Consider the following 15,068-nt stretch of genomic DNA (forward strand, 5'->3'; position numbering starts at 1 on the left):
ATGTCACTGAATTGTACATGTAGAAACTTTCAAAATGGTGTAACTTTGGCTATGTATATTTTCACCAAATAAAAGGTCCTCAAGGTCAGGAAAGGAGAGTGTTGACATGTCATGGGGTTATTAACCAATGTCATAAAACAATATGCCTGTTTAATGAGAAACTATTTGTTCTGTAAACCTTCATCTAAAGTACAATAAAAAAAATTTAAAAAAAAAAATGATGGCAAAACTAATACATTCCCAGATTAGCAGAAATTAAGGGAATTTGTAAAAACCAGACCAGTCTTACAAGAAATATTAAAGGGAGTCCATCAGATAGAGAACCAACAACATCAGACAACAACCTGAGATAAAGACATACAACAGCATCACCCAGATACCAACCCAGACAAAGATTTCACAAAAGTAAACTAAAGCTACAAAACTGACTACAGGGAACCAGAGACGTTAAGCTGTAAACAACGACAACTTCAAAACAAAAAGGGAGAATAAAAGGTGTAGCTATAGAACCTCCATATGGAATGGAAGCCAAGGTGATTTCAAGACATAACAGGCTGTTTTAAATTTAAGAGGACAAAGGTAAACTTCAGAGTAACCACAAATAAAATTAATAAATCTACTCACCAAAACAAAGAAGAAAATCAAAAAGACTCAGTAAACACAAAAACAACAATGATTGCTAGGAAAAGAAAATCCATACACACAAAGAACTCAGCACAGAAAATTAAGAGGAACAAAGAAACCATTAACACCACCAAAAAACAAAACAAAACAAAACAAAATGACAAAAATTAATTCATACCTGTCGTTAATCACACTGAATGTAAATGGATTAAATGCACCACCAGTCAAGAGACAGAGAGTGGCAGAATGAATTAAAAAACATGACATATCAATATGTTGCCTATAATAAGAGACACACTTTAGACACAAAGACACAAATAAGTTAAAAATCAAAGGCTGGAGAAAATATACCAAGCAAACAGTAACAAAAGGAGACCAAAAGTAGCAATAATAATTTCAGATAAAACAGACTTCAAGTCAAAATCCATTCTAAGAGACAAAGAAGGGCATTATATAATGATTAAAGGGTCAGTTCACCAAGAAGACATAACAATAATAAGCATGCACAATGACAAAGCTCCAAAATACTTAAACTCTAACAGAATTGAAAAGAGAAATAGACAGTTCAACAATAATAGCAGGAAATTTTAACACATCATTTTTGATGATGGACAGAACATCTACAAAGAAATTCATAAAGATACAGAAGATCTAAATAACACAATCAACCAACTTGACCTCATACACATATACAAAACACACCACCCAACAGCAGCAGAGTACATGTTCTTCTCCAATGCACATGGATCATTCTCCAGAACAGACCATATTCTAGGCCACAAAGCAAGCCTCAATCAATTCAAAAACACCGACATAATACAAAGCATCTTCTCTGACCATAGCGCTATAAAACTAGAAATCAGTAACAGAAGGAGCAAGGAAAAAAATTCAATACACGGAAACTGAATAAGACCTTACTTAAAAACTACTGGGCACAGGAAAAATTAAAAATGAAATTAAAAAATTCTTAGACTCAAATGAGAATGAAGACACAACATACCAAAACCTATGGGGCACAGTAAAAACAGTGCTCAGAAGAAAATTTATAGCAATAAATGTACACATCAAAAAGAAGGTATGTCCAAAATAAAGAAATGGACTAGACTGTAGATGCTATTATGGAAATATTAATTTTCTTAAGTGTTATAAAGGTATGGTGCTTATTCTTGTAGTCCTCAGTCTTAAAAGTTGCATGTTGAGGTATTCAGGAGTAAAGTATTATGTCTGCAACTCGCTTTCAAATAAAACACACTTATATATTTAGAAAAATAAAGCAAAAACATGAAAAATTGTTGAATCTAGGTGGAAGATATATATGGGCTTCACTGTGCTATCCTTTCAACTTTCCTTTATGTTTGCAAATTTTCACAGCATAAAGAGGTGAGGAAAAAATAAAATAATTAATAATATCTTCAGAATTAAAAGTATTACTGATATGAAAAGGAGCCAGACGAATATCTTGGAAACTAAATATAACAACTGTCAAAATAAAGAAACAAACAGATGAAGTGAATTGCAGGATAAATACAGCTGAAAAGTAAATCAGTGAGCTGGAAGGTGGAGCCCAGGGAGTGTCTAGAATCCTGAATGACGGAACAAGATGTCAACACAGAGAAAAAGGTAAGAGACACAGAGGACAGATTCCTAAGTTCCAATCCCTACCTTGTGCAACCTGCAGAACAGAGAACAGACAGATGACAAGAAAGAGCTAATCAAGGAAATAAAAGAAAATTCCCTGTTGTTGTTGCTGTGCACTTACGAGTCAATTCTGACTCAGCCAACCTACAGTACAGAGTAGAACTGCCCCATAGGGTTTCCTAGGCTGAAATCTTTATGCAGGCAGGTTGCCATGTCTTTTTTCCCGAGGAGCAGCTAGAACTTTAGAAATACAGGAATTTTCATATTGAGTACACCTATTGAGTTCAGAGCAGGAGAAAAAAAAATCCCACAGCTAGACACGCTATGGCAAAATTTCAGAATGCCAGATATAATTTTTCAAAGCCTAAACACTTTCAAAAATAAAAAGTGAATTAACTACAAGCAAACAATAATTCAACTAGAATCCAATTTCTCAGCAGCAGCTGGATGATTTCATGCCTAGATTTCTATATCTAGCCAATCTAACATCTAGTTGTTGTTAGTTGCTGTCAAGTTGAATCTGACTTATGGTGACACCATGTGTGTCAGAGTAGAACTGTTCCATAGGGTTTTCAAGGCTGTGACCTTTATGGGGGCAGACTGCCAGGCCTATCTTCCGAGGCACCTCTGGATGGGTTTGAACTGCCAACCTATCAGCTAGTAGTCAAGCACTTAACCATTTGGGTCACCCAAGGACTCCAACTAACATCTAAGTGAGGGGAAAATAAAGTTAATTTTGGATACATAATTACTGAAAATTTATCACTTAAGGAATTTTTCTATAAGAATTACTTGAGAAAAAATTCAGGCAAATGAAAATGAATCCAAGAAATAAACATGGTAAACAAAAAATAAATAAAACTCAGAATTAAGTCTAAATAACCATTGATGCACAATGTAGGAAAAATTAATAACAATTTGGAACTCAAATCCTAGATGACTACAATTGCGAGTTGTGGGGATGGGGGCAATGAGGAGGGAGTAAAAGTGGGTGCCAAGGTCCTTGTCTTCTACAGGTGTGTGATGAAATTAGTTCCTGTATATCGCCGTTTACCTTGGTTCTTTGGAAAAACATCTTGAGAGATTTTTCCCCTAAGCCCTGAGTGAGGAGTTACCTTTGCCCTAGTTTTCTACCCCAGAGGGTTTGTTGCTTTTGTCCAGGTTGATTAAAATTTCCTGAGTAAGCTGTAAACAACTTTGCTTGATACTTTTTGTCTAGTTCTGGGCTGCAGCCTGCCCTGTGACTGGTATGCACCTTTCAGGGATTGGTCAATAGACTACACAGATAATATGAGTTGCAGCCTACTATGCAAATGAAGGGTCTGTGGCCTACCGAGAGATTGGTCAGTTTGTGCCCCCGTGGATTACCTTGAAATTAACAGAGTTGTGTATATAAGCAGCCAACCCCACAGAGGTTTTTCAGACAGAAAGAAGCAGGAAGCAGAAGGAACAAAGAAGAGAGAAGGAAGCAGCAGAGAGACAGGAGGCAAGGAACCTCCTAAAAGAGTTGTAACATGGGTCAAGGGCTATAACACTGAAGACAGTGAGAGACCCAGAGGGTCTCATAGGGCAGAGCTGGTGGCAACAGGCCTGGAAGTGTCCCTGTGGCAGAGTCCATGGTGACAGATGGCAGGGCCAAGAGGAGCTGAGAGAGCTGTCCTGCAATGAAGAAGGGAGACTTTGCCTACCTGCTTCCTGATCCTGATCCCGAGTTGTACCCTGTTACTTCCTTAATAAACCACTTAACTATAAGAATGGTCTGTGAGTTCTGGGTGGTCTATAGCAATGGATTATCGAACCCAGAAGAGAAGTAGAGAGTGCTGTGGAAGGGACAACTGGTGTCAGACCTGGTAAAAAGGTTGGAGAGTGAAAGTATGCCTGACCTCCACCTCATAGGGATCAGTCTTGGGCTGATCTTGATTCTCATTTTTCCTCCTGAAGTTAGACAGGTTCTGACTACTACCACCATTTTACAAGGTGAAAGAGATACTAATTCTAGACTGTTAATAGAAAAACAGAAGTTTAAATATGCATTTAGAATTTAAAAAGATGAGTAGAATTAGCATCTGTATTTCCAAACTAGTAGAAGTAGACATGGAAGAGACAACTAATCACTCCAACAAAGGCAAGCTGAGACATAGCTTGTTAAGTGGAAAAAGTAAATCACTAAACAGTGACTATACTATGAGTCATTCATTCGTTCAACAACAAACAAGCAACGTGTAGGATGTATGTAGGCACCATTACAGGTGCTATAGGAACACTGGTACGTAAGACAAAGTCCATTTCAGAGCAGAGCTTACCTGACTTGGAAACATTATGCTCAGTGAAATAAGTCAGATACAAAAGGACACACGTTGTATGGTTCCATTTATATGAAATGTGTCCAGAATAGGCAAATCCATAAAGACAGAAAGTAGATAAGTTGTTGCCTAGGGTTGGGTAAGGGGGAAATGGGAGTGACTAAAATGGGCATGGGGTTTCTTTTTGGAGTGATGAAAATGTTCTAAAATTGATCGTGGTGACAGCTGCACAACTCTGTGAATATACTAAAATCCACTGAATTGTACAGTTTAAGTGGGGGAATTTCATGGTATATGGATTAAATCTCAACAAAGATGTTTGCTTAAAAAAGAAACTTTTTTATAATAATCTACAAAGTATTATCCCTTGAATGCCTTGGCTCAGACTAAAATTTTCAGAGGAACTTCTGTTACCCAGAAGAACAAAGGAAATGTATAGCTTTGATCCCAGAAAATAAATAAATTTTACACACATATTTACCACAGTAAATAAATACAGCAACTTGGTAGAATGCTATGTTAGACAGGAAAGTCCGGTAGGGGCAATTTATGTAAAGCAAAATAATAAAACTGCCCCAAAGCCTATCTAACCACCCTCCTTCCCAGGGGCAGGAGAGTCCCTGAATTCCCATGAGGGTCTCCCCTTTCACCTCTGTTCATTTCCTCCTCCATGTATCCTTTGTTAAAAATTGCCAGGGTGCCCTTCAGCATTAACCAACCTGGAGCCCTGCTCTGAGCGTCCAGACTTCCAATACACTCAGCCCAAGATACCCAGTGATAGCCAGATACCCTTGCTCAAATGTGTCCCTCCCCTCTCCATCAATCACTCACTCATCCATTCATTCATTCAGCCAACACTTGTCGACAGCTTATTCGAGGAGAAAATAACCCAAAGAACACTGCAGAATCAGTTTACACTGAAGCATTAACTTCGGCATTTCAGTAATAAAACTGATTATTTTCTACATGATTGAATTTCATCTATAATGTAAAGATAGCAGATATTAACCATTCACAGCTAGCAAACTGAAGTTTATTCTGATTACCATGATCCTTTTTATTTTGTCATGAAATCATCAACTATTAGTGTAACCATACATAGCTAAAACTCTCTAACCCAAGAGTAAAAAACAAGTTAAACAAACAAAAACCAAGTTTTTAATTGGAAAAAATAAACAGAATACTTTTAATTTTAAAAATATCTAATTTTTATACTCCTCATCCTTGAAAGTGATGGGGGCAGGGAGTTATCTGGCTTGAAATTACAAGGAACTTCTTTCAGAGAACGATAGGCTCCTGGAGCCAGGAAAGGCTCCAGAGATTGCATGGTCCAACGTCCCCACTTAACAGATGAGGAAATTGATGCAAGGAGAGGAAATGACCTATAACAGCCATGCTGCTAGCTGACGGAGAACCTTCCAGACCTTTTGAATCAAGGTGAATCTTGTCCCCTGGAAAAGCAGACACCTCAGAAGGCAGTGAACTTATTTCAATGACCTGTCTCTGCCCGAAACAAACTGGAATTGCCTTCAGGGCCCTTGGGTAAGCCCCCCAACCTAAAGGAAACCAGAATTGTTATCTTATAGTCATACCTCATGTTTGACCAAAGAACTGCTAACACTGTGGTTGGCCCTAATGGCCTTTGACTGTTTTTAATCATCAAATCCACCCCTGAAAGACCTGCCAAAAGAAAGAGCTGCAAGTTCTGAAGATAATTCTGAATACACAGCGTTGTAACTGATGAAACATTTAGGAAATACACACTGAAGCTCTAGGCTATTATTTTTAAAGATCACTCATGTTACTTTTTAGTCATACTCTATATTTGGGGTAGTATCATCTCAATCATGAAAACCTCTAAGAATTCATGCTAATACACCTCATCTAGGATTAAGTTTGCCTTTTTCCAATCCAGGAAAGGGAGGTTTGCAAGGCAAAGTAACACAAGTAAGATTATAGGAGGACATGTTTGTATTGGTATAGATCCATCATCACCCATTGCCACTGAGTCGATTCCTACTCTTAGCGACCCTGTAGGACAAAGTAGAACTGCCCCATAGGGTTTCCAAGTCCGTAATCTATATGGAAGCAGACGGCCACATCTCTCTCCTGTGGAGCAGCTGGTGGATTCAAACTGCCGACCTTTCGGTTAGCAGCCAAGTGCTTAACCATAGGAGCTATTAATGGCAAATTGTCCTGGAGATTTATGAACTCATCAAAGCATGTTGGATAGGTCCTCTATCTAATAGCACTCGGTTGGTTTCTGTTCCTATGTGAACCGATATGTTCCAAAAAACAGCATTTTGTAGGTCATTCTAGATGGGCTTTTTCGTTAACACTGGCCTTTTCCACCACTTAGGATTTATTTGTTTAATAAGCCCCTGCATTAGGATGTCAATATCATAATGCTAATCAAAATGTAAAATGCAAGTGATACACGATGGCCTAGATTTTAAATTGGTCCCACCTTTTTGCTGCTTAGTTGGTAGTGGTTAGAGGGCATAATGCAGCAATGAGGAAAAAGTGCCTCACAGACGAGGACCCAAAAGCCTAGGTTCTAGTTCAATGTTGCCATATACGAGCTTTAATTTCCCCCTCTCTAAAATAGGAATATCTCTCACAGGGTGACTGTGAGTATCAAATGGAACAATGTATGAGAAAAAGCAGTGAAGACCAGTAAGATGTGGTACACATTGAGAGAGGTTGTTCTATTACTACTCACCTTTATGACTTCCTCCTGTCCAAAGCACCAATCTTATTCACAGAATAAGAAAACCACACAGCAACAGGCATCAGCAAGGGCCTAGCACCAGCCTAGCATGGCACAAAGGCCACTGGAAGGTAAAGAATACCTAATAGGGCTTAATGACCAAAGACATGAAAGAGAGGAAACAAAACATGTCCACACTCTGGGTCACGATGGGGAACCAGTGAGGTGCTAAAGGCCTTGTTCAACTCTACTTCCCATGTGACCCCTAAATGGTTCAGAACCACTGCTCAGACATCCTTTCCAGTGTTAGAACTGCTCCTGGGGTCCAGGCTATTGCCTTTTCTTACATAGAAAACCCTATGTAAGATACTGTTGTCTTCATTTTACAGATAGGGAAACAGATCAGTGAAGTCGCTTGCTTAAGGTCAGCTGGGCAACCAGGTCCCCAGGCCGAGAAACCGGGCTTCCTGACTCCCCACACCACCCCGTTATCAGGTGATTGCACCAACATCAGTTCCCATCTACTGTGCCAGGTCCTAACAGGGAGGTGCTCTGCAGATGAAATAGATGGAAGAGGTAAAGTCGCATGGCCAGGGGAAGATTCTAACGTGGTACAGCGCAGCTCCAAAGCTGGCTCTTTCTCTACCATCTTCCACTGTACATGCTGCCTCAGAAGCGCAAGAAGCCTCAGAAGGCAAGGTTTATTTTACAATTAGGTTGGTTGTCACTGGCATCGAGAACAGTTTTCTTCAAACAACCAGCATGACCTAGAACTTCTCTCTTATCTAACAGTCCTTTTGCTATTTCTGATCCAAACTGAAAAAGTCAACCTAATTTTATCCAAATTTGAAAAGTACAGGAGCGAACCCTTGACTGGAAGAACTGAGAATGCAAACTTTAAAAAGAAACCATCTCCCTTTACCCCACCCCTGTCCCCTCTTTGGAGGTGCCAGGAGCAGCTACAAAAACAAAGATGACTTGTAGGGCCAAGGGAAGTTTGATTGCCAAGGCCAAAGGTCCAGAAATCTAGAGGCCCAGGCCCAAGGGCATAAACTGTACCTCTGTGAAGGAGAGATCTGGCAACATCTCCAACAAGTGCAGAGTGAATCGGATATAGAACCAAATAAAGGGGGTACAATTCTACAAGGCTAACCTCTGTGCATGTACTTGAGGCCTATGTCCCTAGGGATCCGCAAAAACAGCGTTTACATAACAGGCCTTTGTGTTGTCCTAGATAACAGTAAGTAGAGGAGAGGTCTGGATGTTGTTAAGGATTTAGGACTGAATGCGATTTCCTGGGGGACAGCGAGGTGAGGAGGAATGAGGGGCCAGGAAGGAGTGAGTTAAGAAATAATCTGCCTGATCTAATGAGGAGAATGGTAACAACAGCAATAATAAAATAATTCCTTATATTTGTCATTCCTGGCTTCTATATACAACAGTACTTTCAGATAAACAAGAAATGGATAACACTGATTGCCTCTAAGAAGGAACCGGATGGCTGGGGGGACAAAAGTGGTTGTTGTTGTTAGTTGATATCGAGTCAATTCTGACTCACGGCAATCCTATGTGTGCAGAGTAGAACCGCTCCATAGGGTTTTCAGGGCAGTGACCTTTTGGAAGCAGATCTCCAGGCCTGTCTTCCGAGGTGTCTCTGGGTAGGTTCGAACCACCAACCTTCCAGCTAATAGTGCAGTGCTTAACCATTTGCGCCACCCAAGGACTCCTGACAAAGGTGGAAGGGACGTTTTTTACAGTATACCCTTTTAAATCTGTCCAATTTTGAACCATATGACTGTATTATCTATTCAAAAATAAGTAAAGGAAATTTTAAAGTATTTCAAGCATAGCCATTAATTGTCCAACAACCCTAGGAAATAGGCAGAGCAAAGATCATTAGTCCCATTTCATTGATGAGGAAACCTGAGGCTCCAAGAAGGGAAAATGAATTGCTCAAGGTTGTGACAGTGTTGGAAGTAAGACCCAAACCTTCAGAGGACTAACCTAGTGTTCTTTATCAGAGACTCCACAACTGGAGAGACTAGCAGCACCAGACTCACTTTCTAAGTTCAGTCTGTATAGCCTGAGCACAATGAATAACATAGGATGATCATCATATACAAAATCTTATTAACCAGAATAGCAGGACATATGAGCTGTGTGGAGCTACCTAAATGTTCTGGCTAACTGATAAATACCCTGAAACTCTTCTGGGTTTCAACACTTAGTATTGAAAATCTTTATAAAATGCCAGGTCTAAATTCTCTCAGTAAGCTCAGAGGCCACAACTGCATTTTCACTAGCCTCATTAACTCGCAGAAAGAACCTCAGGGTCATCATTGTGAACTCAGGGGGAATCAAAAGGGTGGCCCAGTGTAAAAACGAGCCCTGGGCTTAGGAACCAGCCAGACCTTCGGTTCAAATCCTGGTTTTGACACTGACTTGGGTGTAAACTTGGATAAGCTGGTCACTTCACTCATCTTGGCCTCAACTCCCTCTTTGTAAATAAAAATCGGCCGATCAACAGACATGTAGTAAGCACTGTGTGTCTCACACTATTCTAGGTGCAGGGATTCTCAGGTGCACAAGACCAGCAGACCCCCGCACTTTCAAGGCACTTACACTCAACCGGGGGAGACAAGCAAACAAGGTAATTTCAACTATTGGTAAGTGCTATGAAAAAGTAAAACAGAGTAATGGGACAGAAGGACTGGGAGGTTAGGGAAGTCCTCTCTGAGGAGGGGCATTTGAGTTGGGACCTCAATGATGAGGAAGTGGCAGTTACAAGATCTGCATTTGCAGGCGAACAAATGCAAAGGTCCTGAGGCAGGAATGAACCTGACTTGTTGGAAGGTCAGCAAAGGCAAGTATGGCTAGAGTAGTGAACGAGAGGCAGAGTGGAGGGAGACAAAGTCAGTGACACAGACAGGGCCAATCTCTTAGGGCATGGAGTTTAGAAAGTTTTCTGGCTGCAGTAGGAAGCCACTATAGAAATAAGATGGCTTCATCAGAGCTGTGATTTTCCTATTTTTTAGCAGCAGAACTCTTTAATCAAATAAAAACAAGTAGAACCTCAATATAAAACTAGATAAAAGTAGTATTGGTAGGAAGCTAGTTAAAGACCTTCTGAACCTCTGCCCTCGTAGCCTCCCAAACATCAGAGCTCAGAAAAGCTGGAAAACCAGTAGGTGATCTGTCTCTAAGGTTCCTCAAGCTCTAACAAAACCCAGCATTACTGTAAAGCATAACAACGAGAGGAGGGATAGGAAATAGAGCAGGACACTTGCTGAACCCAAGATGGGCCCTGAAAAGGTTTTCAACTACATCCGTGATGTGGATTTGCTTTCTGCAGAAACAATAACAAAATCTGGTTCAGTAAAAGTTCCAGTTAAAATCACATTGCTGAATTATACACATAGAAATTGTTGAGATGATGTGTCTTTTGTTATGTGTATTTTCATCACAATTTTTAAAAAATCACACTGCTTGAAACTAAAAAGAAAAGAGATCAGGGGTTGCCAGGAGCCAGGGTAAACAGAGGGAACCGACTATGAACAAAGGGACACAAGAGAATTTTTTGGGTTGATGATGGTAATGTTGTATATCCATTTGTGGTGGTGGTTACATGACTATATATGTTTGTCAAAATTCATAGAATTGTACACTTGAATGGGTGGAATTTTACTGTGTGTAAATTAAACCTCAATAAACCCAACTTTTAAAAAAAAAAATCACATTGCTGGAAGACCGCTTTGAGATATTTTACAGAGAGGAAAGCTAAAGCTGATATTCACACTGAGTCAGCAGACGCCAGAAATCTGGATCTGAAAGGCAGGGTTCCCCACTCATTGCTGCTCAGTTTTAACTCAGGTGGCTGTGACCGAGCCTCTTCAGTGCTCTGGGCTTCAGGTTTCCCCAACTGCAAAATGCTTGCCACTACAAACAATCCCAATTCTAGGAAGCAGTCTGAGGTAGGGGAGAGACCTCAATGCTTCGGAGTCAAAAAAAACTAGAAGAAAACTGCCCAATTCTATCACTAGCTGTGTACAGTGGGGTTAACGATACCCTCAGGAGGCAGAGCACACATCTGTAAAGCAGCTGGCACACCCAGCCTGTGGAGAAGGGCAGCCACTATAACTATTAAGAAGTCTGACCATGCCTACATTGCTGGTCCTCTCTCCTCCCAGTCCACCAGGCTGTCTCCTAGGAACAATCTGGAAGTGGCCATAGAAAAAGAAATAACTAACTGCTCTGCCCTGCATTGCATAACCTATGCCAGGGTACACAGTACAGCCTGAGCTCCGCTGGGCACAAGTTGTTATCTCGACAGGTAAACAGGAACTCTCTGCCCCCTCCTTGACCACCGTCAGCACTGGGCAGCCACAAACACTCGGGGAGTGGGCAGACAACTTGTGAGAACACTGCTGTTCTTTATGGCTTTACTTTAACACCCCACTCCCTCTGTCACTGCTGGCATCAGAGCAGCACAAACTCCTCCATGAACACACTCCACCCATACCACAGCCCTTTCCAAGCCACCTGCTCCAAGGAGATGGTCCTGAATGAATCAGAGCTCCTGCCTGCACCTTACTTCCTTCTGGTCCAAGGAGACCAAAAGCACACAGAAACCAGGAGACTGTAAAAGTCTTCAAGGCAGAGTTTCTGCTTCCCATGACACATCTACTCCAGAGAGACACTATGGTCATGTAAAGATAGTTGGCTTACTTTCTTCTCCATGGAGGGGCAGGAGGGAGGCCACACCCAGAAACGATCCCAATTTTACTGAAACAAAGACAACCAGCTAAGTATCCTGGCCAAAGACCACACTTTGCAGGCCTACCGCTGCCAAGAGTGGTAGAGCAGACAGGCAGGCACGCACCTGGGTGAGCACTGGTCAAGGGCTCAACGGATGCCAACTGCCCTGGCTCTACTTCCTGTCCACACAACATTTCTGAGCCTGGGTCTCCCCATCTGTGAGGCACAGAGATAACACCTGCCCTGTACTGCCCACCACCCAGCCCCCGTGCTGTTAGAGTTGTCCTGGGAACTCAGAACCTTGAAAGAATGAGAAGCCTTGCTGTATAGTGCAGTTAAGTAAAGGTATTCAGTGCCGCCTGTGAACAAGAACAATGCTCTTCTGACACCTAGGTAAGAAACTGTTTCATTAATCACAAACATCATTTATCAAACCATCACCAGGATATTGCAACCCACAGGGCAACTACATCCTGCTGTTTCTATGCGGAGCCATTGCTAAAACTTGGTCCTCTCCCCCACCTTCCGGTATCTGTGAAGTTTTCGGTTTCCATCTAACTCCAGAGCAGCTGGGGGAGGGGACCCAGGGCTGGCCCATCTCGTGTAAAGTTCCACCACCAGGTCCACAAAGAGACTGCAGGGAGGCGTGGCCAGGCTGGAAATTCTGACAAAAAGTTTTGGCCCTCAGGTCCTAGAAGCAGCTACTTCCTGATCACTCCTTGTCAGTGGGGGTGTAGTTTTCTGGTTGGATTCCTCACCAGCGGGCTGAGCCGGGGGCTCCCACCGCGTCCCCCGAGTGGCCCTCGGTGGGGAGGGGTCAGGACGGCCAGGGGTCGGCTCGTGCGGGCTACAGAACTCAATCTCACAGACTGCCTTCCACGGGCGAAGTGATTTCAGAGCACAGTCCCCCCAGAGTGTGAGCTCGGGAGGTCAGGGGTTTCTCTTCCATCCACTGCCTCCCTCACACACAGAACCGAAGGCCCGCGCTTTGCGAAGAACCGGAGTCAAACCGGATTTGCGGGCTTGAACCTGGCCCAGACCCCGAGGCCCAGGCCTGCTCCGAGAGGAGAAGAGAGAAAAGCAAAGCAAAAGGATTTGCAAGAAACCTCAAAACAATCCGGAGGTCTCTCGCTGCCGGCATGGGGCTCAACTAGCCCCCCCACTCCCCGCCTGCGGAGGGCGAACCTTCCAGGGGCCCGTCGTGCCCGGGCCGCGGAGCAGCCCGAGAGGGCAGAGGCGTCACCCGGACCCGCGACCCCGCAGCCAGCCTGCCCGGGCCAGGCCTCCCACCTTGACTCGTTTGCCTTGGATCTCCAGCGTCTTCATGGTGAAGTCGACGCCGATGGTGCTGCCCTGGCGCTCCGAGAAGGCTCCCGTCTTGAAGCGCTGCACCACACACGTCTTGCCCACGCTCGCGTCCCCCACCAGCACCAGCTTGAACAGGAAATCGTACTGTTCGTCCGGGTCCCCCGGGCCCGGGCCCGGCCCCGCCATGACCTCGAGGAGCCGAAGGGCTGGCCTAGGTTCACGGATGCCGCGGGCCGAGCTCCGTCCGCGCCAGCACGCAAGCCGCCTGGCGACGTGGAGCCGCCGGCGCTACCTGGAAGACTGGCGCTGCCGACCGCCGGCCTGGGCCCAGCCCCGCCCCGGCCTCTGCACCGCCTTCGGCCCGACCGGGACCCCAGCCGGCCCCGGCTCCGCCCGGGACTCGCCCAGCCCAGCCCTCAGCAAAGCTCCAGGCCCGGCCCTCGCCTCCCCGCGAGGGCAGTTCCGCCCTCGGGCCCGCCCTCGGGGCCGCCTCCAGCCCGGCCCCACCCTCAGCACCGCCCCCAGCCCGACTCCGCCCCGAGTGCTGTCTCGGCTCGGTCCGCCGTTAACACCCCGCCTCTCGGCTCCGCCTCCAAGCCCGACTTCCCGCCCACAGCATCGCCCCAGTCCCCGCCCACACCTCCTCAGCCCCGCCCCCGGCACCTCGCCTCGGCCCCACACCCGATTTGTCCCTCCCTGCGCACCGCCCCAACCATCACAGTCCACCTCAGACCCTTCCTCAGTAAGGCTGCCAGCCCAGTTCCGAGCCCCAGTCTGCCTGGTGCTTGCAGCTCTCGCACAGGCCAGCCTGCCTGGGCTCCGCTTCCTGTTGCCCTCCCAGGCTTGAGGGGAGGCTGGGCCTGCAGGCCTGGGGGCCTGTTAAACCAGTTCTCGGACCCAGAATGGCCTCCACTGGCCCAGGATGATTGGCAAAGGGAGCAACCATGGCAGGTCACCTCAGTGCTCCTACTAACAGTGTAGAATCCTACCAGAGGCATTAGCATTTACCCGTACTGAAGAGGGGAAAGGCCTGGCATATTACAAGAAGGAAAGAAGACGGGTTTGGCAAGGCGAGAAATTAAACGGGCTACAAAACTTGGGGGGAGGCCAACGTCCTTGTGGGGAGAGGGAATTGAAGGCTGTGTGCTTAAGGTGACCCTCCAGGACTCTCAAGAGAGGGGAGTTAGGGACTCCCATTTGGTGGGAGTTTAGTCCAAAGGAGTTGGGCGATCCCTTTGCCAAAAGGCAGCCTACTAGTGGTTGAAAGGGCTACTTCTCCTGCTCAGTTGGAGTTATGGATCCAGTTGGGGGAACTGACCTGGCCAAAATTACCAAAGATTGGCCTAAGCCAAGGAACAAGGGAGACTTGTGGGGAGCTCCGTGGAAGTGTTGACAGTTCCTGAGATGCTACAGTGAACCAGGAGTCGTCAGAAAAAGTGAGTCCCAAAGATCAAATAGGACATATCCCCTAAAGGGCTTCCTAACTACCATGATGGGACCCAGAACACACCTCTTCAGGAAGCCCCTTTGTAGTACCCCAATTCTATTTAATTCAATAAATTTGATTAATGCCCACTATGAGCGAGGCATTGGAGTGCTGGTGGCGCAGTGGTTAAGAGCTATGGCTGCTAACCAAAAGGTCGGCAGTTTGAATCCATCAGCCACTTCTTGGAAACCCTATGGGGCAGTTCTACTTTTTTTTTTTTATGAGCCAGTCACTGTTCTAGGAC

General features: G+C 44.6%; 1 protein-coding gene across 1 annotated transcript in view; it reads right to left on the bottom strand.

Moving 5' to 3' along the window:
* RAB43 (RAB43, member RAS oncogene family) overlaps positions 1-13,676 on the bottom strand; it is a 35,624-nt gene extending 21,948 nt beyond the window's left edge. Inside the window, exon 1 of the mRNA XM_004368380.2 lies at positions 13,321-13,676. Coding sequence (XP_004368437.1) covers positions 13,321-13,524 — 204 coding nt within the window. The 5' untranslated portion in view covers positions 13,525-13,676. The remainder of the gene's footprint in view (positions 1-13,320) is intronic.
* Between the last annotated feature and the right edge of the window lie 1,392 nt (positions 13,677-15,068).

This window comes from Trichechus manatus, unplaced genomic scaffold, assembly GCF_000243295.1.
Source record: "Trichechus manatus latirostris isolate Lorelei unplaced genomic scaffold, TriManLat1.0 scaffold00001, whole genome shotgun sequence".
NCBI classification, from domain to species: domain Eukaryota; kingdom Metazoa; phylum Chordata; class Mammalia; order Sirenia; family Trichechidae; genus Trichechus; species Trichechus manatus.